The 25,508-nt window shown below is 45.3% G+C and overlaps 1 protein-coding gene across 4 annotated transcripts in view; it reads right to left on the reverse strand.

The window, feature by feature from the left end:
- The window catches only part of Adgrf5 (adhesion G protein-coupled receptor F5), a 92,834-nt gene that overhangs the window by 37,915 nt on the left and 29,411 nt on the right, over positions 1-25,508 (reverse strand). For all 4 annotated transcript variants that reach the window (XM_051204585.1, XM_051204587.1, XM_051204583.1 and 1 more), the window contains exons 2-3: positions 15,733-15,858; positions 9,371-9,425 (exon numbers count right to left, since the gene is read on the reverse strand). In XM_051204585.1, coding sequence (XP_051060542.1) covers positions 9,371-9,425; positions 15,733-15,834 — 157 coding nt within the window. In that variant the 5' untranslated portion in view covers positions 15,835-15,858. The remainder of the gene's footprint in view (positions 1-9,370; positions 9,426-15,732; positions 15,859-25,508) is intronic.

The following is a 25,508-nucleotide window of genomic DNA, read 5'->3' on the forward strand; positions in this document are numbered from 1 at the left end:
AGAATGAATGTTTCTCTGGAGATACAAAGTACATTCGTCTTAGGATATAAACTTGTCGGAAATTATTTCTTTTTAACATCAGTCTGTTTGTGGCAACGAACTTAAGTTATTTATTTACTTTTTAAGGACCATCTGTGAAGTTATTTTAGGAATGTATTTAATGGGATATTTCCTCCTTACACAAGTAGAATATGATAGGTTTTAAGTTTTAAGTGACATAAGATTGCCATCCTGCCAGTTAGGCATCGAGGGTAAGCGGATCATGAGTTCAATAGCAGCTTCAAATACACAGTGAGTTTAAGGTTGCCCTGGGATCTGGAGACTTCTCCTCAAAAACTAAACTAAACAGAAATTGGAAAGTCACTTATAAAGTCTAATACAGAGTCTTATCTATCATGGCATAGTGACATTGCCTCAAGTTTCCTGGTTTTTTTGTTTGTTTTTGTTGTTGTTATTATTATTTTTTTTGATTCACAAATGTTCTGTAATGAAAACAAGTTTTCTGCAGGGATAGCTAATCTTAATTTGTGTGATTCTAATGAACACACAGTCTTGCCCACTAGGAACATTTCCAATAGGGCAGCTGCACAATATTTACATCTGCCTTCCAGAAGATTCGTTTTCCTGAAAAGTCATGTGACCATGTTTATTCCCTGTGGTAAATTCACTAGCTCAGGGTCCTCCCATGAATGTAAACAGGATTTCCTGGATGGTGGCTGCTCTGGATGGGTGAGGTCAACAACAATCCTATATCATCTACTTTGCTGTTTGTATGGCTAAATTCCAACATGGCACCGATACCTACCTGAGGGTCCTCCCCAGCCCAAAGCCCTCCTTCCTGTGCCCCTTTCAGACACAATGACTGAACAAGTGTGCACGTGGAGAGCAACAGCTACCATGAGTATCTGCACTCCTGGTTAAAGACAAGGTAGTTCTGTTTAGATTTTCATAAAACTGAACCAAAAGCACAAAGCCCCAGGAGTACAGGACCTTGCTACTCAGAGAGAGTAAGCCTTTGGGATTCATGAAGCTGCTAGAACCAAACACTACAGTCCTCTTCTCCCATGCACCTGTCACATTCTCCAACATCTCAGGGAGCTTCAGCATCACGCTCAGGTGATTTATGCATCATCCTTCCCCAGAGGCTGTTGAGGATCAGGAATCCACAGTTCTGCCTCCTGAAGAGGCAAGACTGCTTTTTCAAGGGATCTCGTCATAAGCCCAGGCTGGCCTGGAATGTACTGTGTAACATGGGCTAGCCTCTAATTCATGTTCCTTTTACCTCTATCCTGGCCTAAGTGTTAGGATTGCCAGTGGGTGCCGCCATGCCTGGTTGTTGTCTGACGAAGCCTCATACACTCGCTGCAATTTGGCCATCACAGGCTTGCCCTTGGGTATCACCCATCCTGACCTTGACGGAGAGCTGCTTAGGTGCCCCGTGAAGCAAACTGTACTCTTTATAGTGAGAGATAGGCCTGGATGTCTGCTCTATTAAAACCTTCTTACTGTGATTTTGATGTTCAGGTGGCTGACAATCTGACATTCTAAACCAAAGGGTAAAAGGAAGAAAGCGACCCTGGAGAACGGATTTCAACGTAACAGACTTGCTTTTGCGCCGTTTTGCCTTTTGTGTTCAGTCACCTGCTGCTGCTCCTGATGGCCAATAGGCGCTCTCTCGCTGTGTTCACTTAGCCTCTTGTGTTTGTAAGATTTATTTTTGTCTACTTAAATGTGTGTATGCCATGGACATACAGCGCCCTTGGAGACAGGAAGTGGGAGTCACATCCTGCAGGACATGAGTTACAGGTGGTTATGACCTGCCCAATGTGGGTGCCGGGAACAGAACTTGGGCCCTCTGGAAGAGCAGCAAGCGTCATTAGCTGCTGGGCCATCTCTCCAGTTCCCTGTTTACCCAAATGCACCTCAATAGAGCTGACACAGGTTTCTAGGTATTGCCCTTCAATGATACCAGGTGAAGGCAGACAGAATTAGCAGCAGCAGCAGCAGCAGCAGCAGTTGCTATTTGCTCTTGTCTCGTAGGGTAGAGGGCCAAGAGGGCAAGATGCTTCCTTCCATTTCACAGGCGGCAAAACTGAGGCACAGAGAGAGTTGAGGTAATATCTGAGCTAAGATTTAAAAAGATGTTTTGCTGACCCCAAAGTCCATTTGCTTTTAATTACACCCTGCTACAACTCTGATGGGAGAAGAGAAGAAGAGCAATAATTTCATAAAGCACTCTGAAATACATTATTACTAAATATGGCCTTGTAATAAATTAATATTCCTAATTATTATTTTAAAAGCCAAGTTCGAAACCGAAATTACTAGTGGTAAAGGAGTAAATGTGGCAGTCTTGAAAACTTTCTGCAAGTCTGTCGGCACCACAAATGTCTCAGGTATCCAAACTCAGGGCAAAGGCTTTTGACCACCAGCCCTGCCGACATCACATGTATCTGTTCCTTGGCTCACTGATATGCTTGTAGGATAACCATGCACTGGTGCACACTTCTCAGTGCCATGCTAGATGCCCCGGCACTGAGTTAATAAAAGAATCAAAGTCCTTATGCCAGGCAGTGCTGGTGCACGCCTTTAATCTCAGCACTCGGGAGGCAGGGGCAGGTGGATCTCTGTGAGTTCAAGGCCAGGTCTACAAAGCTAGTTCTAGGACAGGCTCCAAAGCCACACAGAGAAACCCTGTCTCAAATAAATAAATAAATAAATAAATGAATGAATAAATAAATAAATAAATAAATAAATTCCTTTCTCCATGATAGCCCCGCCCCCTCAGCTGGTCAGTTTGTATCTTAGTATCAGACAGTTCTTCATGAAGTAGAGTGAGGAAGCAGAGGGACAGGGTAATAGGATAAAGATGATGATGGTGATGATGATGATGGTGGTGATGGTGGTGATGATGGTGGTGATGGTGACGATGATAAAGGATGGCTATAAAAGACCCTTTGTAAAGCCCCAAGCATGGAGCAGAGACTCGAATGAGGTGAAAGAGGCACCAGAAAGCCATGAGGAAAACATCACTCTGGGGAGAGCAAATGAACATAGATCCTCTGAGTGACTTGCAGCCCTCTTGCTATCAAGGTTCCAGGAACCCCAGCAAGCAAGTCAACTGACCCAGCAGCTCATGTCTCAGTGTGGTACCCTCTTGTTTCCCTCAGGCAGATGCAAAGCCCTGAGATAGGGATGCCAAACTCTAGGGACTGGAGATGACTCAGGGGTTAGCTGCACTTGCTGCTCCCGCAGAGGACCTGGATTTGGAGCCCAGCGCCCACATGTTGCTCACCACCATGTGTCACTACAATGACGGGCATCTTATGTTCTCTTCTGACCTCTTCAGGCAGCAGCACATATGTGAAACGTACACACATGAAGGAAAAACACCTCCGCACATAGAGATAAGACAAATAAATCTAAAAACAATTTAAAAAGAAAAAGGAAATACCAAACTGTGCCTTTCTATCCCCTCATGAACCCGAAGACCTCAGAGCCTGGGAAAGTGACATTCTTTGTCTTGCTCTTGGCTACAAGGGACTCAGGAGGGCCAGAGCACAGCTCTTTGGGACCTTCACCCTTCTCTGCTACCTGAACCAGCTGCTAGCAGCTCACTATATTTTCTTTGTCTCCATGTCCTTCACCCTTGTGTTGTTTGTCTGGATTTTTCTGGCTCACACTGCCCTGAGTGGAGGGTAGGACATTCCAGGTGTCACTGGTGTCAGACGATGCCCATCCGCAGACCCAGGAGACACTAACTAACCAGGATTTCCCTTCTCCTTTCCCACAAGTCACTGCCAGCCTCGAAGCACTTATCTGAAAAAGACATTTCTGGAAAGTTGGCCGCCAACTGCCACGGGTAGTGCCGGGTCTTAATCGCAGCTGTTTAAGCAAACAATACTATTTTTGCTTAGCAACTGATGGGAACTAAGGGTTCTCAGCCTCAAAGCCTAAGTAGATGCATGAATGAATTTTCCACCTGCAAAAGGACACCTGCCGACCTTATCCAGGAGAAGGGAGGTTGTGTGTGTGTGGGGGGGGCCAATGATTCATTGCTGATCATTACACACACACACACACACACACACACACACACATACACACACACAAAGTCATGATATGAGACCTTGAGACCTCATGGGCAAGAACCAGAAACACATTGAAAACCAGTATATTGGGACTTAGGGCCAAAGAGTTGGGATGGAATACCTTCTTACTCTGATATCACACTTTGTAGATCTGTGAACTAGAGGTAAGGTATTTTTCTACAGGACTGCTGTGAAGCAGTTCGGCTCCTCTGTGAAAACCCTCAGCTACATGTCCAGCATGTCCTAGCCAGTAATGATCAGAGTGAGTATTCAAATACACACACAATGCAGGGTGGCGAGATAGGCAGGTTGGCAGAGTGCTTATGTTCCAGGAGCAAGGGTGAGAGTCCAATCCTGGAACCTGCACACAAAAGCTGAGCATGTTGGCATGGTGCAATCCCGGCAAGAGGGAGATGGACACAGCTAGAGCCCAGAGCTTGCTGGCTAGCCAGTCTAGCCTACTAAGTGAGGTCCAGGCCAGTGAGAGGAACCTCTCTCAAGACAAAACAAACAACAAACAAACAAACAAAAAACCCGTGTACAGTATCCAAGGAATAACACCAAGGTTGTTCTCTGGCCTTCATGTTTACATGTATATAACCACCCACGAACACAAAATGCACGCACACACACACACACACACACACACACACACACACACACAATGATGTATATTTCTAGTAAAAAAAAAAAAAAAGTTCACCTTAATTTAATCACATCTCACCTTCAAGTGGTCAAACAAAAATCAGGTTGAAAACAAACCAAACCAAAATCAGAACATTATTGACATTCACTGTTAAGTCTAAAACTGAACCGAGCCCTAAATCAACCCCCCACATCAGCCAGAGAGGACCCAGCCCTTCCTCTCACCCCATCACCCATCTGTTCACTCGGAAACACACCACGTTATCCCAGAGTACAGCTATGAATCCCCAGGCTCTTGCTACAGACTTAGAAATGCAAGTATGCCTTGGACCCAGATCACAAAAGGCCCATGCACGCAACCTGCCAGGTCTGTATGGTCGGGATTTCATCATGGAGAGCCAGAGTTCTGCTCACTCCAGTAAGGGCTTTGCTTCTTTGCTTTGGGCGGGAGTTGTGATGATGCTAGCATGTCCAGAGACTCCATGCACCCAGGTTCCTCCATGCCTGCCCTGGTTCCCACCCAGTCACTCCTGAACCCAACAATCAAGTGGTAGACATTCTCCAGTGTCGGGCCTTGGGGTCCTATTCCCAATGTAGCTCAGAAACTCCAAGGCAGGAACTTCATGGTTGGCATTTCTGCTATTTCTAAACAGTAAGAATGTTTCTTTGTCCCCCTCCCCATGAAAATTCCCTGAGGATGGTTAATTGTGAACATCCATTTGGCTTTGATTTAAAAAACCTCTAGGAGACTCAGCTCTGAGTGAGCCACTGAGGGCATTTGCAAGGATCAACTGAATGGGAAGGGCAGACCTGGAATGTGGGGTCCTCCATTCCATGAGCTGAGGTTCCAGACTCAACAGATGACAAGGGGCGGGGAACACCAGCGTCCATCTCTCTCTGCTTCCTGACTGAAGATGTGACATGGTCATCTGTGTCAGTGCTTATCTCCAGTCCTTGCCCGCCATGATGGTCAGTAGCTTGAACTACAAACCAAGAGCCTCCCTCTTTCTTTCCAAAAGTATCTTTTATTTATTCCTAGACAACTTCATACATGTATACAAAATATCTTGATCCTATCTGCCTCCAGCTTCCTCTTCCTCTTCCCACTCCTTCCAGAAACCTTCTAGCATACGCCCTCTCTCTATAGCTGTCCCAGCGTATAGTCCCTTAGGTCTAGGCTTTCTTGGCTTCTGGCCATCGCATACCTCTTCTCCACGTCACACTGGTGTCTGAACCTCTTTCCTTCCATTTCTTACATGGACTTGGGCAAACCCGCCCTCTGCTTTGTTCCTGTCTTACTCATGGCCAGGGCCATGTGGGGGCTGCTCAGCTTCCTGGCTGGTTTCTTTATCTAGTTAATTCAGCAAAGACGACCTGGATCGTCATCACTTTCAGTAGTTTACACCCATCACTTCTCGGTGCCACCCTCCAGCTGTCCTGGACCCTACTTCCTGATGTAATGGTGACATAATCCTGGGTGTTTTCACCAATCCTAGCACCTCCTTCTCTCCCACAGACACACCTTGCTCTCTCAGGGAGCTCCACACATATCTTGCTTCTGGTCTTGGGTTCTGTACAGGCTCCTCACCAACTGCATGGAAAGAGTTTTCCTAAAATACCAGCTAGTGTGTCATGGCATCATATTCCTGACTCCAGGTCATTCTCTGGGACTGGTGCCAAGAGAATGTTCTCTTGGTGCTGTGGACATATCCCTCCACACAGAGGATTCTGTATGTGTGTGTTCATGATGTATATGTGTATATATGAGCATGTACATGTATGTGTGTACATGTGGAAGCCTTGGGTATCATTCCTGGGGATTCTGTTCACTTTGTTTTTGAAGATAGCATCTCTTGCTGGGGGACCTGTGATTTACCTTATTGGCTAGGCTGGCAGGCTGGTGAACCCCATGTTCCTCCTGTCTCTGCCTTCCCAGTATTGGGCTTACAAGTGGACCCCATTCAACGTGGCTTTCTATATGGATGCTGGGTATCAAACTCAGGTCTGCATGCTGCTTGTGTGGTTACACTTTATCAACTGGGCCATCTCATTAACTCTAGGCTTTAAAAGTTCTTCAATCACCTTAAAGCCCCTGAAATATAATAACTCTGATATGTGTGTGTGTGGTGTGTGTGTGTTTGTGTGTGTATGTATATGTGTATACACACATATGTATAGTATCAATGGATATATGTATGTGATGTGTGTATATGTACATATACATGTACACATACAAATACATATCTCAGGAGGGCAGTGAGCTTGGGTATCTGACTTGTCGCATATGTAGACATCTATAATGTCCTGAGAATAAATGCAGATATTGATTCAGCCATTAATGATGGATTGAGTAAGTCATACATGTGGTCAAAATATATTGTGTATACACACACACACACATATGAAATTCTCAAAGAATAATTTTCAAAGATGATTTTTTACCCCAGGCTTTAAAGATGTGGTGCAGTGATTCAGACGAAAACTTCATTTAAGTTTATTTCTTCTAGAATCTTCACACCTCCTGCTATCATGCCCTCAAAAAGGGAGGCATACATTTACCAGAAAGGGTGTGCCATTCTGACAATCTGACTCCCAGCCAACTCCTCACTCCATGAACACTTCAGGCCAAACGTAGGCATCCTCTGGGGATGGCTGCTTGTAAAGCTTCCCTCCCCTGCTTCCTTCCCTTTTCTGGAGACTCAAATTTTTATTGCAACTTACAATCCTACCATCAAGAGCCCAGCATGAGAACTTTCTATGGCTGCTTCTTACTTTGGTGGCTTGGTAAAAGTACCACGACAAATCCATCATTTGCAGTGTACCGGCTGCTTCTTACACACCTCCCATTGACTCTAGGGGCCCAAGAACACAGGGCACCAGGATAATAAACGGAAAACATGTCTTCATGATGACCTATCATCATCATGGTTGTTTTTAGTGAAAGCAGGCCTGGAAAAGTTTTGGAATGTTTGAATCCTTAGATGTACCAGTATTTCCTGCCCTAGAACTACCCCCTTTATGCTGTTCCCAGGAGTGATAGACAGCCAGGCTCAGAAGAGCACGGAGACCAGCCGGTGGCTGGAGACATGGAAGAATTTGATAGAGACCGGGAGCTGGGACTCATCCGCCCCTGGCTCCATTTTGACCCATGAAAGCCTTCCCACAGTACAAATGGACACATCTCTGTCTCAGTGCCTATCACAGGGTACAGGAGAGTTCACAGTGTTGATGGGATGAGGGAGGCAGTGCACCTGTTTATAAATACAGCAGCTACAGGCTGGCATCGGGGACAGATGCAGAAGAGACACTGGAGTCCACTGGGACAGCCAAGGGAAGGGTTAAACTGACAGAGAATCAAAGAAGAGAGTGAGAAGGAGATGGAAGAGAGGAAAAGAAAATCAGGCAAAGGGAGGGCGGGGGAAAGGGTTTAGAATAAATTGAGAGGGGTCCTCTGAAAGGGATGGAAAGCTGCTGCTTGGGAAAAGTCTTGGTGCTGGAGGGCAGCTGAGGAGAGTGACAGGAGGTGTGTGGGACAGTAGTGATGGGAAGAAAGGGGTTGCAAGGAGTCTCGGTGGCCACTTAACAACATTTGACACAGTTGAAAACGGGGTTCCTTACAGTTATTCTAGCAAGCAAAGAGCACCATGAAAAGCTCAGTTCCTGTGAGTTACTGGGAGACTGGGCCATGGAGAATACAATGTTTCAAAAAGTTGTTTGTGGCCTGGTTTGGAGGCTTGTAATCCCAGCCACCTAGAAAGCAGAGTCAGGAGGATCCCAGGTTCAAGACCAACATGAGCAACTTAGCAAGAACCTATCAATAAATAAGTGCACAAACAAATGTTGGTGTGATTTGAATGAAAATGCCCCACATAGGCCCGTAGGGAATGGCACTACTACACAGTGTGGCCATGTTGGAGGAAGTGTGTCATTGGGAATGGATGTTGAGGGTTTGGAAGCTCAATCCAGACCCAGCATCTCTCTCTGTGCCTACTACCTGCAGATCTGGATATAGAACTCTCAGATATACTCCAGCACCATGTCTGATTGTGTGCCAACTTGCTTCCCACCATGATGACAATGGATTAAACCTCTGAACTGTAAGTCAGCCCCAATTATGTCTTTTCCTTTGTAAGAGTTGCCATGGCCATGGTGTCTCTTCACGGCAATAGAACTTTGACTAGGACAGTTGGAGAAATGACTCCGTTGGTAAAGTGTTCTCTTCAGTGTAAGCATTAGGACCAAGGTTCCATCCCCAGAACTGACATTTACAAATCTGGACATGGTAGTGTCACACACTTGTAGTCCTACTGCTTTGGAGGGAAGAGCAAGTAGATCTGTGGGGCTCTCGCTGGCCAGCCAGACTAGCCTGCTTGGGGGTGGAGTGGTTCCTGACCAGTAAGAAACCCTGTCTCAACAAACAAGGTGGATGGCTCCTGAGGGATGGTACCTCTAACTTATACATACATATGCACACGAATAAACAAAATAACAAAATGGTAAAGATAGAGTGTTTGCCTGGCAACCCAAGACTCATCATACCCTGTATGATAGACTTGGGGGCAGGGATCAATGGTAAAATTACAGCAAATGCCATTTGATTGGTTCCTGAGAGTCCAAGCAAGAAGTGCACATACCTGCTCTTTTCTGCCTCACTGGCTCTTCCCCTGCTAGTTCATGTTCATGGAGAATCTGAAAGAACAATTCGAGACATGTCAGTCAATACTGGGGGACTCTCATGTTAGCTTCCCATTCCCAGGCCACTCAGCATCATACCTGAACACAGATGCAGATTTGGGGAAGTATGACAGGAGTGTGTTTGTATAAACCAGTCCCTAGGTCTACCGGTGCATGAACTCACTGCTTTTGAGTCTCTTGACATCTCTGGTCTGCAAGCCCTGTCTAGAAACAGGCACTGATCTCCTCTAAGCTATGCTCTGTACCTGAGACTTGAACCCCGAGTTGGGACAGTGGTCTGTAACATGAGTCAATCTCCCTAAGTTTTCCCAGCATTCAGCTTAGATGGCAAATGTTTTCCCTGCTGTTCAGGCTGCTGAACCATTGCCTGCTTAGACATGATCGTTCTCTCCTCTGGGTCTTTGCCTCCTAGATTCTAAATGGCTTCTATGGTCAGACCATCTACACATATGCTATGCCTCCTTGTGGCTATAGGGAAGTTACTAATACTCAGTGGACTTCACTCTCCTTTTCTGTGAAATGGGAATAAGACAGTGTGGATATCATAGGACTGTTACAAGGCTTAAGTGAACTCCAAAATGGCAGAGGGTAAGTTCTAAGTCAATCTTAGTTATGATATACAGTGATTAAAAGCAAAGACTTGGACAAGGGAGATAGCTTAGCAGGTTATCAACTTGACACACTTGAGAAGAGAGAGAACCTCAATTGAGAACTTTGCTTAATCAATTGAGGCCCGTGGGCATGGCGATTGCTGATTGATGATATAGGAGGTCTGAGCCCACTGTGGGCAGGACCACCCCTAGGCAGTCAGCCTATGCTGTATGAGGAAGGTAGCTGAGTGAGCAAGTGAGAGGAAGCAAGGCAGGAAGCAGTGTTCCTCTCTGCTTCCGTTTCTGCTTTAAGTCCCTGCCTTGGCTTCTCTGGATGATAGACTGTAAGCTATAAGATGAAATAAATCCTTTTGGAAACTAATACATAAAAGCATTTGCTGTGCAAGCATGAGGACCTGAGTTCAAATGCCCAGAACCCAGGTAAAAAGTTGGGCATGACCTCACACACCTACAACTCCAGCAGAGATGGGAGGAGAGAGAGGAGGAGGAGAGCTGGTGTTTGCTGGCTCCCAGCCTAGCTTCTTACTGAGAAGTTCAGCAACAGCTTCTGTCTCAACAGAATGAGACACAGCGTGACTATGCAGGATACCAAACATCCTCCTCTGGACTCCACACACACAGGTCCACACATCTGCACACAGTTGTGCACATGCTCCCCCCTCCCCCAGAATCAAGGACTCTACTGATGCTATGCTCCAATCTCAGATCCACCATTGAATAGCAGTGTGACCTCAAACAAGTTATTGCACCTCTATGGCTCTCTCCAATCAGGAACATGGGAATAAATATAGGTTGTTGGGAAGGTCAAATGATTACTACACATATAGAACAGAAAGCTTTAGTTGTGCATGAGCACTGTCTAGAATCAGATGCCACATTGATGTGGGATATTCGTCACTTGTCTGTACAGTGCTACCTGGTTCTTTTCAAGGCTATCCTTTCCAACACCCATCTGTGGTGAATAGCCCATTTTGCTGATGGAATCAGTCCCCACTCAGTAGCAGTAACCAAGTCTTCCTCTTGCCTTGACCTAACAAGGCTTTTCTTTCTCATTGTTTCCTGCCTTCAGGGAGACTCCTGGGATATCCCGAAAAGCAAGCTCCCCCAAGGCTTGGTGAACAGGCCTTTGAAGATTTCCCAGACAGACCCTATACACAGGGATGTGTCATTTCCTATGATCTCTACACATCTCTGATGGCCACACAATGCTAAGCCTGTCCTCATCAACAGGGTCGTCTGCAGTGATTTTCCAGTTCATTTGTTGTCGCTCAACTCAACAAAATAGCTAAGATTTATCACACACTCCACACCAGGACTTTCAAGGGTGCCATGACCATCCATATTTCAATGATAAAGAAACAAAGGTACAGGATGTCAAATGCGTGCCTAAGGTCACTGTGTTTAGGGACTCGGAATTTGAACTTAGCTGGCCTGGCTCCAAAGTCTGTCCTTGCCCAGGTGGGCTTAGGAGACACACTGGGAAACAGGGCTCTTTTATCTAATGTGTGTCTCCATGCCCTACTTCCTCTTCTTCCTCTTCCCTCCCTTCTCCCTTTTTTCTTTTTTCTTTTTAGGTTTTCTTTTTCAAGACAGTGTTTCTCTGTGTAACAGCCTGGCTGTCCTGGAACTCTCTCATTAGACCAGGCTGGCCTCAAACTTAGAGATCTTCCTGCCTCTGCCTCGAGTGCTAGAATTAAAGGTACACATCACCTTGCCCTGCTCCCTTTCTCTTTCAACAAACAGTTTCCATGGCTGGTCTCTTTCTCCTTTGTATGCTATAATTTTTGGAAATTATCAGCTGTTTTGTGTGTTCGCCTCTTCGAAGTCCTTAAGAAATGCTGGCTGGGGAGAACATTAAAATGTTTAGGAACTGGGGGTGGAAAGGGAACATGTACCCGAGAGTTCACAAACATTCTGGAACAAATAGAGACATGATGAACTGTGACTGGAATGCCAAAAGCCCAGTTGCTGCTTCCTTGGCAGTGAGGTTGTTGCAGAGGAATGCGAGCATACAGGAACGGAAGTCACATGGGCGATGTATGGGGCGGGTACACAGGAACTGAAGTCATACAGGCGATGTATAGGGTGGTTCCTGGCAGTGTCCCCCTGCTGCCGGCTTGGCCCCGTGCCCAGGCAAAAAAAGGAAGAGTCTACCCTGCAGTCCTGTTTCCATCCTCCTTGGGGACTGGGGAGAGGCTAGCCACCTAGCTAAGTCCTGAGATGTGTCTGAAGGGCTCAGACAAACCAAGAGGAGCCAGTCTCAAAGGGCTGTGTTTGAGCAGCTCTCCTGGGTCATGTCCTCATCCTTCTTGTTTATTGACGGGACCCCCACATTGGGGCTGGATGAGGTGTGTTAAAATGTCAAGTACACCTCACTTGGAATGCAAAGTATCTCAAGTCTCTGTGAGGACTGAATTTTGCCCTCCTTCCCACAGACTGACTGGGGATAGCTACAAGTTTGGGGCTTTGGTGGCCAGTACCATCCATGTGTGAAGGTGTCTTTGGGAAGTCACAACCCTTTATAGTAACCATCTGGAGCTTTCTGGACACATCTTCCTAAGGTAGGTATTGTTGCCTATTCTTGTCCCCACACACTCTGCTGTATGGTACTGCACAGAACTGGGCTGTTAGATACCAAGAACTTGATTTGAACAGGCAAAGGCTAGAATCAAATTACGAGCTGACTCACAAAGCCATCTGCTCCTCCTAAGTTCCCATTCCTGCATTCTAAACAGTAACTTGTACAGAGGCATGTGAAGTGCCTGGTATGACAGCCAACACTCATGCATCTGTCCATCTGCTTTGGGCCCCCTGGAACCATCTTTGCCATCCTGAGTTCCCAGGAGGTTCAGTTTGGGTAACTGAGACTCTAACACTTGCTTTTTCTACTAAAATCTGTTTTCTGGCTAGAAAAACTAGGCCAGCCAGAGGATCACACAGCTCTGGGGTGTTTTCAGGTAAGACAAAACAGCTCCTGCTTGGATCTGTCTACACACTCTATGCAAAGTTCTCCAGATGAGTTTGTGAGCCACAGCTCCCTCCATTGGGGATTTCCTGATGGCAGAGCTTCAGTAGGAGGAGACAGGCCACCAATTCCAGGAAGAGCTCCACCTTTCATACAAGACGACTTTCTAAATAATTTTGGTGGAAGTGGAGTGGCCTGGAGTTGGAGAAGGTAATCAGTAGGGAAGGAGAGGTGGTGTGCATGTGTGTGTGTGTGTGTGTGTGCACGTGCGTGTATGTGTGCACGCATGAGTATGTGTGCGTGCATGAGTATGTGTGTGCACGTGTGTGTGCATGCATGAGTTTGTGTGTGTTTGTGTGTATGTACATGGATGTGCATGTCTGTGTGTGTCCACATGTACCTGTGAATGGCAGAGGTTAACTTTAGATGCCTTCCTCACTTACTCTACACCTTAGTTTTTGATACAGGATTTCTCCTTTTTACCTGAGGCTCACCAGTTTGGCTAGGCCAGCTGGGGGTAAGTGACAGGGATCCTCCTGTTCCCTCCTCCCCCAGGGTGGCTTTTTCACATGGGTGCTGGGGGGCAAACTTGGGTCCTCGTTCTTGCCCAGTAAGAATGGCTCAGCAACTGAGCCATCTCCCAGCTTGGAAAGAGGGAATGAAAATCTAAAGGGACAGAAGGCAAAAAGATGTCCACCAGAGAGTCCAGATGCCCCACATCTCAACCCCCATCACCGGAGCCTGCCACTCACTCCTTTTGCTAGCCTAGAATGCCAATCTATACTTTTGCTTCTAAGTTGGAGAACTTAGAAGTACCTAACCAAGATTCCTCACAGAAGGCCAGCAGCACACATGGATTCTAAGGACCAATTCAGAAGCCCTTGGTGAAGGCTCGTGCTATGATCCTTACAACAAGCCAGAAAAGGGCATGCTGTTTATTCTTATTTTTACACAGAGGGTGTAAGTTCAAAGATACGAGGAAAAAGCTGGACTTCACGTGTGATGCCAGGTGAGACATGCTCAGCTTGTTACTGTGAGCATGAGAATTAGGGTCAATTCTAGGAGAGGGTTAGGCTGACCTCGATGTTGGAATCACAAGGGACACACATCTTCTGAGTAACAGGTGCTGTACTGTTGTAAACGTTCCCTCCTCCATCTGATGAGCAAGCTGTCTCATCAATCACCTGGGTTGCACCCCACAAGGGCTGGCTCATCTCCTGCCTAGGTTGCATCCCACAAACCGGGCTTGGGAGGAGAGAGATACGTGCTTCCCTCAAGTCATGAGAGAAAAAGGACAAAGAAGATAGAGACCAAAACAAAAGACCCTCCATGGGGAAAGGGAGCAAGCACATAAAATCATTCAGATGGTGAATCCTTACTGTTAACTTCCTGGACCAAGGATCATCTAGGAGACTGAGATACACCGCCAGGTGCCTTTCCAGAGAGGTTTGCCTAGAACAGACCCACCATGGTTGCTAGCATTGCTCCTATGCTAGGGGACAGCATCGAGGACAGAGCAGAAAGGGGAAGGGAGAGGAGAGGTACAGCCAGACACCAGCCTTTCCTTTACTTGGTGTCACAGCTACTGTGGTGCACATTTTGTGGTCTGCCATGCCATCCCTCCACCGAGTAAAGTCTCTAGAACTGTGAGCCAACATGTTGTCTACTTGTTACCACGTCAAGAAAGCTCATAAAAACACCGCGATGAAGCAAAACGCTGAAAGCAAAAGCAAATCCCACTAAATGTGAATAAATTACACTCCCTGAATCAAATTCTAGTCTCCTCAGATTACGTTCAATACAAGAAAATAAGTCTCAAAGGCAAGCTTTTATTTACCCGGGAGTTATTAAAACTTGTTCAGCAGTGACACACAGACTAAAACAGAACAATCGGATGCTTGCTATAAATGCAAACCAGTTTAATCCTCATAAGAATCATAGGAAACTGGTACCACTGTTAACATGATTCTCAAGATGGAGAGAAGAAGCTGAGTTGCGTGTCTCATCTCCCAGCCAGCAATGGGCCTTGCCTCTGGTGTATGAAGCAATATCCCTCCCTTAGCTGAATGCCTCCCGACTTCCCATAGACAAAGGACCTGCATTATTCCCGGGGAAGAATCCTAGACACTGCCCATGCTGGGTTGGCGATGCTGGCCTTTGACTGTGACACACACACACAGATTAAAGGCGTTTGAACCAGGCTGATGATCAGGTAAAGTCCTCTGAGAGCACATTTTCTGCACGATTTTCCAAACCTGCTTATCACTGCCAGCTTCAGTGTAAACTCTCAGCCAAGCAGGTGTCTCCAGTCTTTCTGAGATGGCGACATGATGTTGTAACCTACAGAGTTTACCAACAAGAACTATGCAATTGAGTTATGTTGCTTTTAAGTCTGACTGTTTTAAGGAAATTTACAGCTCAGGGTTGATCTGTATGTATAGCTTTCCTTGGCTACACAAAGCCAACCATGGGGAGAGGAGATGCCAGTCTGGTGAAGGAGGCTGGGCAGTCTCCTGACACTTCCACTGATTCAGGCCACAGGAAGTTGTAGCCTAGTAAACACACCGATGACTACCTATGTTCCTAGGGAGCACTACCCCTGAATGCCCTCCTATACCACATTTAAAAAAAAAAAAAAAAAAAAAAAACTGTTTTCTGACTTTGACCTTACTAGGAAATCGAAGAACCGAGATGGGGAAATTGCTGCATCTGTGGATGTACTCACCAAAGGGTGAACAATGGGCTGTACAGTCGTGCTCCACGTCGCTTCTGGAGAACACATCACAATAAGCACCAAGCAGAACGCAACTGTCCTTGGAGCTTTCATTTCTTCAGATTCGAGTTGTTTTGCCTGAAATGGAAATATGAAGCTTTAGAGACACAGCGATTGATTTATGGAACAAGGAGAGAATAGCCAACCGCTGTCTGGAAAGCCACATCACACAGGACCTATTTTTTTTCAGTGGAGGGGAAGAGGAAGGGCACAGATGATCAAACTGAGAAAAAAGCGTTGTCTCAGCGGAGATATAAGCATGTCAGGGGGGCTGAGGAGGGGAGGGTGTGTAGGGGTGTTGATACAAGTAAGTAAAACAAAGGTAGCAGGTTTGGGGGTTCAGTTCCTGCATACATGAAGGAGAGTGGGATGAATAAAAGAGGAGAAAATGAGGCTAAAGAAGAAAAGCAAGGAAAAAGAGATGGACAGTTTAGTAAGAGATACTATTAGGCCTGGGAGATGGTGTAGTGTGCAAGGTGCTTGATGCACAAACATGAGAATAGGATTTTGCATCCCTAGCACCCATGGGAAGCTGGGCAAGGCAACACCATTGATAAATCCAGCACTGCTACAGACAGATGTGAAAGGAAATGAACAGAATCTCCGAAAGCTCCTGGCCAGCCACCCCGGTGTACATAGCAGTGAATGTTAAAGAGACCCTGACTCCAAGAAGGTAAGGCTGGGCACTTGAGGTTGACCTCCAGTCTCCATGCATGCCTCATGCATGTGCACACCCTCATACATAGATACATACAGAGAGACAGGAAAAAGCTCTGTAATGTAATCCATGACGTAGACTATACCATAAAAGCCTCATGTTTGTTAAGTTACTGAGCATTGATATTTTCATGTCTACCCTATTCTATCTTAAGCTGATTTTTTAAAATTTTAATTCTGTAAGCAACCCATTCTGTTGACCTTTTGATCATATTAATAGGCTAGGGCTTATTAGTATTTAGTTATAGAAATACCAGTTTTACTTTATAACATTATTTATATCATGGAACAAAACATATATGATATTAATGCCATAAACTATCCTAGCAGACACGGCAATTTTTAAACTCTCTGTATAATACTGGCTATGTATATCGGAGCCTTCTTATAACCACATTAATCATTCTTGTATTTGAAGATCAGAGCAATAAACTCAAACCAAATACATCCAGGAATCAAGGGAAACGATGTGGTATAAATCCTCTCTTTTCTGACTTTGCATGCATGTCAATGTGTACACAGGTTGGCTCTTGTATGCATGCATGTGAGGAGGCCAGAGGTCAAGGTCAGGAATCTTCGTCTTCTGTGCTCCACCTTACTCTGAGGCATCTCTTTCATTGAACCTGGAGCTCATTGACTCTCTCAGCTGGCTGGTAGTCAAGATCTAGGAGCTGCCTGTCCACTTCCAAAGTGCTGAGATCACCAATGCTGGAGACTGTACTGTGTACCCACCCTCTCAGTGCTGAGATTAAGGATGCCGGAGACTATACTGGGCTTCAACGTGGATACAAGGTATTGATAACATGATACTACAGCAGTCATGTTACCCATTGAGCCACCTGCCCAGCCCCCTCACTGTGGTTTTCTATGCCCACATGATGTGTGCCAATGAAAAGAGCCACAGATCAAGATGGGAGATTTGGGTTAAGGTCTAGGATTAGAGTTGTTATTGTGACCTGTATGATTGACTAAATACCCTGTGTCTTGACCCCAGTACTTCATCTGTAAAGTGGGGATCATTATACTTTCTCCCTTAATTCTATCAGAATTTCCTGAGATGCAAATGCTATTAAAAGCCAGGGAAAGCTCCTGAGCAAAAGCACAGAGAATATGGCAATGGTTATCACCCCAAAGGTCACTGAAGGGCACAGGGCAGCCATGAGGGAGCAGCAGAGAGCACCAGAGGCTCAGGCTCAGGATGCCACACTGATGAGGGCCAAGAAGCACAGGCCAGGAAGAACTGTGTATCAATCGCCAAGAGCCAACTAACTGCCTTTTCCTCTTCCCTGGCGAGAGACTGGGAGACTCGCCGCTTTGCACATCTGCCAGTCGGTACATTTTTAAAATTCTCAGTGCTTTGAGGACAAGGCTTTCCAATTTCAGTTATGGGGACAGACACATCTGCTGCAGGGAAACCGTAGTGACACCTTATTTAGTCTTTATGTGGGTTTTTGATGTAGTCATAGGCTGAGGTAGTCTGCTGGTAACAACTATCTCTAAAATGAGTCAGGCCATCCTATATCTCCAAAGGATACTCCCTCAGGAGGCAAATTAATCTTCTCAGGTCCCAACAGAGTACATTGTATACAGATAGGCACCACAATGAGGCAATTAGTCAAGAGTGTGGGAAATAATAACAGAATAGTTAGAGAGCCTTCCTTAGCCCTTGACAATAGGGAGGAACTCAAACAGCGAGGACCAGAGCAAACCTCAGATCATTACTTCCCAAATGCTTCCGTGAACCTTTTTTTTTTTAATGTGTGTTTTTGAGTTATGGTTATTTACAATGTCCCTAAATTGTCAAATCTGATGCACTAGTATAGGTCAATGGCTAACACACTTCTGTGTCTCTCTACCTCTAGCGTCCTTTGAGACTGTTCTTGGTAGACAATCTTTCTGTTGAGACATTCAGAGAAAAACATAACACATGGTTTGATGTGTGTGTGTGTGTGTGTGTGTGTGTGTGTGTGTGTGTGTGTGTGTTCCAAGAGATAGGTCCTATCCTATAAATATTCTCTGGAATGAGGAACGATTGTTAGCTACACTGCAAAGATGAGACATTGTTTGGAAGAAAGAAGAAAACCATCACTCTGAAGGGAAAGCAATATTCTAAGTAATTGTCAACTTGTATGTCAGGGCTTGGTCAAAGGGAACCCTGTGTCAGCTGGAGATCACTTCAGCTACTGAGGTTCCTACGTCATTGGGGAAGAAGTGTGAAGCTGTAAGTCTTCTCCTCATTGCCTCTGATCTTCTTAACACATCTGCCCTCCAGTTCACAGGAGCTCTCTTATAAGAGGGAACAAGCAGGGGCTTTGCAACTTAGCTAATGACAAAAATATCCACCCGTATCAAACTGAGACCCAACCCGGGCCGCCTCCCACATTCAAGGCCCTGTGTGGTCACAGGTGTCTTTAGTTGTGATGGCCCTGGAAATGCATATTGCCTCTAACATTCCTGGAGTAAAGATCAAAGACTAAGAGACACAGAGAGAGCAAGATGTCATTCCCAATCTTTCTCCTAATGAAATAAGGTACTGGGCAGTCTACTATAAGCCGCCAATTTGTGTGAGCTGACTGATCATGAGAACAGCAGCTGGGAAATGTAGTCTAAGTGCCAGAAATTAACCCCATCGTGCTGAGCGACTTCCTGTTCAACTCAGACTTAGTCTTCCTGTCTACGAAGTTTTAAGAAAACGAAAAAAGGAAAGTGCCTGCTGATGTCACATTCCAGGAATAAGTCACAGTGATTCTCAGCAACACTTGGACCAGGACGTGTCTGGCTCCTCGGCGGTCAATAGTGATGGTCTCTTGCAGAATGGCTGGGCACCAGGAAAGGCACAGTGAACAGCCAACCTGTTTGACCCAAACCTGAAAAACACCCCGCACCGAAGACTGACTCTTCTGCTAGAGTCCCATCAGCAGACCTGGAAAACCGTGATGTTGTTAGGGTCGAGGGAGTAGAAGAGAGAAGAAAGCAGGCCTCTTGCAGAGTCCAACTCCTGATGATAAGATGGTCTAAGAGTGCTCTCAACAGGGCCATTGTGGCATGCCTTTCGAAATGATTGGCTTGGTAAACTCCACACAACTCTGCCTTCGCATGGTCTCTCATCTGCCCTTCACCAAATACAGTCAGCCATCTTGGTTTTTCAGATGAGAATGCCAAGGCTTAGGGCTAACTTTATCTCCCAGCCAGATAGGGGCGGAGACAGTCAGAATCCAAGCAGTTACGGATGATTCTTAAAATTCCAGCTAATCATATTTTCCTACAGCTTGGTGAACCTTGTTGATAGGGCTTTGGATAATTGCAGGTGGTGATGGGGATGACACTCCCTAGCCAGGAGGGGAGCTTACCACACCCCAGTGTGCGTGAAACTCTCTATAAGTGTGATGCCCTCTGGGCACCAAAGTGTAAGTCTTCCAGTATTCAGGAAATAGAGGGAGGAAGATGATGAGTTTAAAAGTAACCTCAGCTACATACTGAGATATCTCTAAAAATAAGCAGATTGTCCCGTTTAACCCTCTTGACAATCTACAACTCTTGTGAGACTACTAAATTATTCCTACTTACTTTCCCGGTATAGAAATGGAAGCTTTGTTCAGGGCTCACAACCACACTGCTGGTATCAGATAGTGGAGAAAATGATTACCAAGAGACCTAGCCCACCAGAGAAAGCACTTGAACCAAAAGGGTTTCTTGGTGAAATAACAATGATAGTAAATGGGAAATTTTCTCGAAATGGACCAGGCAACTGAAATATGAATTCTAGCCTCACACTGCCAACAGTTATCCGTGTGACACAGGGCAGGACACTTTATCTCCTGAGTCAGAATTTAGTTATGAACTAAGGGAAGGACTTGACAGACTTGATGATTGTAAATAAGTTACAGCAGTTGTCCTTGAAAAGTCTATGACTGTCTTAAACATGGACAACTCCTTACAAGTTTTGCATCTCAGATGCAATCTTGCAGATTCCCTTCTAAGCCACCCCCCTCTGATGTGAGACCTGGCTCATGCCTCCCTGTCTGACCTGTGTACCATGGCAACAATAACTGTGACCCTTTTATTTGGCATACCTCTTCAGAAAGAGGGGTCTTTCTGAAGTACCTTTCTCCCTAGGCCTTCCCTGTTTAGCTCTTGATGACTTTCAAAATAAAAGTACCCTCACTGGTACCCAAGGCTTTTGTCTTTTAATAATATGTTCAATAAGCATTCCCCATATTTCCACTACTGATGTAGGCTGATATAGAGGAATCTAAAATAGTGAAAAAGTTTTTCCAGTGTTCATACAAAAGCAAAAAGTCAAACAAAAACCATTCTTGAGGGTGGAGGGTAACTATTATCAGTAAACTATTTTTAAGTGTTTGCCATTTACTTGGTTCATTAATCTTCATCTCATAGGCTCAGTAGTCACCGTACATTCAAAGTTTACCCACCCACCATGTCCAGGAAAAGGCTGCCTGCTAATGTTAGTCCCCTGATGCATGTAGCTATAAATAGTCGTCCTATTCCCTGAACACCTACACACACTTATGCAGCCCTGAGCCTTCCTGCCTGCATGACATATTGTTCCACGAAACCATGACTCTCCCATCTATTCGTGTGTGTCCATTTATTAGGTCCTGACAAGTGCCAGGTGTTCTGCCGGGCTTGGGGAAGTGGCAGTCACCAAGACAATGGGTCTTGTCTCCATAGAGCTTGGAGTCTAATGAAGCAGGTAGACATCGTTAAAGAATCAATACTCGAGTCACTGTAGCATTAACAGTTCTTGAGCAGTTGTTATGTACCCAATGCTGCACACCGACCATATTTAATTGCTTCATCTGTATAACAATCCCATTGAAGTGTATCAGGTATGCTTTCTAGGTAACAGTGTGACTTACAATGAACTGAGTCACAGAGGATTTAAACAACTTTGAGTAAGAATTTAAATGTAGGAAGCCAAAGTCCAGTGGGGATCATTTTATCAGTGTGCTGAACATTCTGGGAAACAAATAAAAACAACTGGAAGAGGGGCCTGACCCAGGCCTGGGTTTATGAAAGGTGTCCCAAGTATGGTGTTTAAATAAACTGGATCTGAAGGAGACATTTCGCTTATCTTTGGAGGGAGCGAGAGAGTGAATTAGAAGAGGGTTCCAGGTAGAAAACACTGTGTGCAAAGGCCCTGAGGTTGGAGAAAGCATGGTACATTTAAGGAGCCATAAGTGGGTCAGAGTGCCTAGACATCAAAAGGTCAGAAGACAGGAGCTGACATATCCTTGTGTGTTCACTGATGACCACACCAAGAGAGAATAATGCAAAGCAAAGCTTTTTGGCCAGGTGATGGACAATGGGTGATTGTCCTCATTTCAGGAGCAGCTTTCCACACTGAGATTATTTATTTGTTTAGTGGCGATAATGTCAGAGCAATTGCCTATCCTACAAAGACTTGAGTCTGATCCCCGGAACTGTAAGAAAGCAAACAAAGAGAAAACAACTTTGGGGTTGGGAAGATGCTTCAATGGGTAGAGTGCTTGCTCTGCAAATGTCAGAAACTGAATCAGGAACCCGGCATCTGTGTAAGGAAACTGGGCATGATGGTGCGTGTCTATAATACAGCTCTGGGGAGATAGAGGCAGCAGCATTCCTAGGGCTCACTGGTGGTTAGCCAGTCTAGTCAATTGCAGAGGTCTAGGTATAGTGGGTCAAAAACATTAATTAAAAAGAAACAGACAACCAGTGTTGACCTCTAGCCTCCATATATACATGAGGATGTGCACCTGCACCTATGTGTGAAAATGCACACACACACACACACACACACACACTCACACACACACACACACACACACACTGAGGAAACAAAAATGAATAGATAATAAGTCTTCATTCATCTGCATGATGGTTGAGGATCTAAGAAGCATGGCGAGTTGCCCATATGTAACCTCCCTCCAGAGCTACAGAAGTGCAGATTCAAAACCCTTAATTGTAGCTTTAAGAGGCTTCCCCCACAGACCTGTATTTACAAGGGCAGAGTAGATAAGACTTATCTTTGTTGACCTTATTTAATTCGATGACTCATCCCTGGCACATGCAGGATTATAAAGTAAATATTTATTCAACACAAACACGAAACACAATGCCAATTAAAGGATTCTATTGAAGAGCATTTTTTCCCCTATTAAATTTTCCTTTGCCTTGAAATAAGCTTCGGTGGCAGCATTGTGTCCCAGCAGCTCGGAGACTATCTGATTACAGAGGACCATTTGTTTGTACACAATGGGATGGAGTTTTCCAAAACACACGCCACATGTGTTGATTCTTGATAACCCACAGCCTTCTTGCCTCCTTGTAAGTCATTAGGGATTTTAACATTTAAGTAGAGATTATCATCTCTAAGAAAACATGAAGTTCCTAACAGAACTCTTATCTATCCTATCTCATAGCTTCAATGTTTCACAGAAAGGGGTTTCCCTGAGCCAGGGAGAACAATGTCAAGCAGACGTTCCAACTGCAGACTGGGGATAGCCTTGTAGTTGACCACAAGACTGAGAGGGAGTGGCTTTAAGCTTCACAGTCCTATAGTCTTAATGTTGTTGGGTGAGTAGTTAAACAACACTAATGACGTGTGGCCACCCTGCAGCCTAGGTCTTCTGATGGGCCAGATCTGAACAATTCTATTGCTGGATTGTGAGAAACTCAGAACTATAGCAGTCTGTCAGGTAACTTAAAATACTTCAACGTGTTGGGCTGGGGAGCTGGCTTAGTTAGTAAAGTGCTTCTTTTACAAACGAGAGGGCCTAAATTCAATCCCACAGCATCACATACCGAAAAAGCCAGGCTTAGCAGTAGGCATCTCGAATACAATGTGGAGCAAGAAGGGTCCCTGTGGCTTGCTGGCCGACCAGCCTAGCTAAATTTGTGACTTCCAGAGTTAGTGAGAGATCGGTCTCAAAAAACAAGGTGGGGGCTGGTTGAGGAAGGGACCTAGAGGTAGACATGTTTTCATACATGCATATGCACCCCTCCAGGAATGTGTGAATGCACACACACACACACACACACACACAATATTGCAGTGCATACATAGTTACAGGGCTATCTTAGCCTTTTGAAGTTGCTCAGCCCTAGCCGCACAACCTTCCCTCCATGTGGTATGGCTACCCTTGGTCATGATCATAAGTATCTTAAATGTTTATTTCTCCCCTGAGGAATACTGTTGAATTTTAACAATAAGGACCATGCCATGCAAAACGGAAAAAGAAAGAAAGAATTATTTCATTTTCCTCTCCAGATGTAACTCCAAGACCTTAATGTTCCAAGATGTTTTCATTTGGACCATGTGACTTTGGTGCTCATTGTAAGAAGTACTTTAGCAAAAAGACCCTGACAATGTGTCTCACCAGGGCTCGCCCCTCTGTGACATCCCATCCTGTCTCCTTTCCCTGTTCTCCCTGCTTCTTTCCCTTTCTCCCACCCAGACCACCATAACCGAGTCCTGCCAATCACCTCCTCTCCTTCCCTTTCGGCTTCTCTTTCTTGACACCTTTGCTCTTGGGAGCTTGTCTAGTTCCAAAGTTTAAACAGTCATTTTATGTGAGAATACTCCAGGCTTTATTTGTGCCCTGGCCTATTTGCCAAATGCTAGGCACATAATTCCAGCTGTACTATTTCAGTCTGTGTCCAAACTGGGCTCAGCTAGAATCCAATCTGCTGTCTTCTGTAAGACCACAGTCTTTCCTAACCATCTCTCCTGGGACTTTCTTCCTGCTGGTTTGTTCTTCACACATGCAGGCCCACAGCCTTACTATTGTTCTTGGGCACAAGAGGCAGACAGGGCTAGTGACATCATCCCACAGGTAAGTAGGTAACTGGTGACACTCTCAGAGGAGCTCATGGTTCTTTTGTTGGGCTTGGATGTTACCCAGTCACATCTGGATGGTGACTGTAATCTCCTGACCGCTTCTACCCCCCCACCCCCCCACCCCGTTCCCTGACCACTCATCCTACACAATAGCAACAGATAAGTTTTCTCTGACTGAACTCTCCTCTGGATCACCACTGTACCTAGTCTAAGCACCTTGGGCATTTCTAAGCACCTTGGGAGATGGATGTTCAGGCAAACAAATCACCATAACCTAACACAAAACCAGCTCAGACAAAGTCATCCCCATGGTATTTGGATACTGACAGATCTATTCACAAGCTTTCACTGTAACTTCTTCTGCAAACTATGGCACAAATATTAGCAGTGGATATGGGCTAGATGCATTGCCACCTCTGACTGACTGTCTCCTCCTATGGTTCTTGACCACTGAGAGGCGTTTCTTCTTCCTTTTTGAGTTCTGAGCATTGTTTCCTCACCCCTGAATTAACTCAACAATGACCTTTTATCAACCACATCCACAGACTAGATTTAAGGCTAAACACCATACACATCAGGCTCACTTACTCTTAGTGATCCAATCTTATGAAAACTGCCATTGACTCTCACTTGTATAACCAAAGCCTAGCTAAATCACACAATATACCCAGGTCCCATGGCAGTAGTATCTATTGCCAAAGCCTGAGTCCTTAACCTTTGTAGTGCTCTCGTCTTTTCTTCGGGGATGCATCCCTCTTTGAAATACACCTGCATTTCTCTACCTAGCTACTTTTCTGGCCCAGCCTTGTAGACCTCTTAGCAATGCTTGCTGTTGCGGTTTTTGGAGTGTGGCACAATAATTAGGTACATGAACTCTGACATCAGACTGCCTGAAATGTAATTATGGCTCTGTTACCCACTAGCTTTCTTTTAAGCATCTTACTTATTAGCCTTTGTATACAAAGTACAACTGGAAAAAAAAAAAAAAAAAGAGCAATCTTCACAAAACACTAGACACAGTGCTTGGAACACAGTAAGCACTCAATAACCGTATGTCACTCAAATTCTCAGTGCTTGCACCTGAGCTCATGTTAAAAGTCTAAAGTAATTAAGGGACAAGAGCGCCTGCATTTTTAACTCTGTGAAACCTAGCAAGCTGCTCTGGAATGCC

The sequence above is a fragment of the Phodopus roborovskii genome, unplaced genomic scaffold, assembly GCF_943737965.1.
Source record: "Phodopus roborovskii unplaced genomic scaffold, PHOROB, whole genome shotgun sequence".
Lineage (NCBI taxonomy): Eukaryota > Metazoa > Chordata > Mammalia > Rodentia > Cricetidae > Phodopus > Phodopus roborovskii.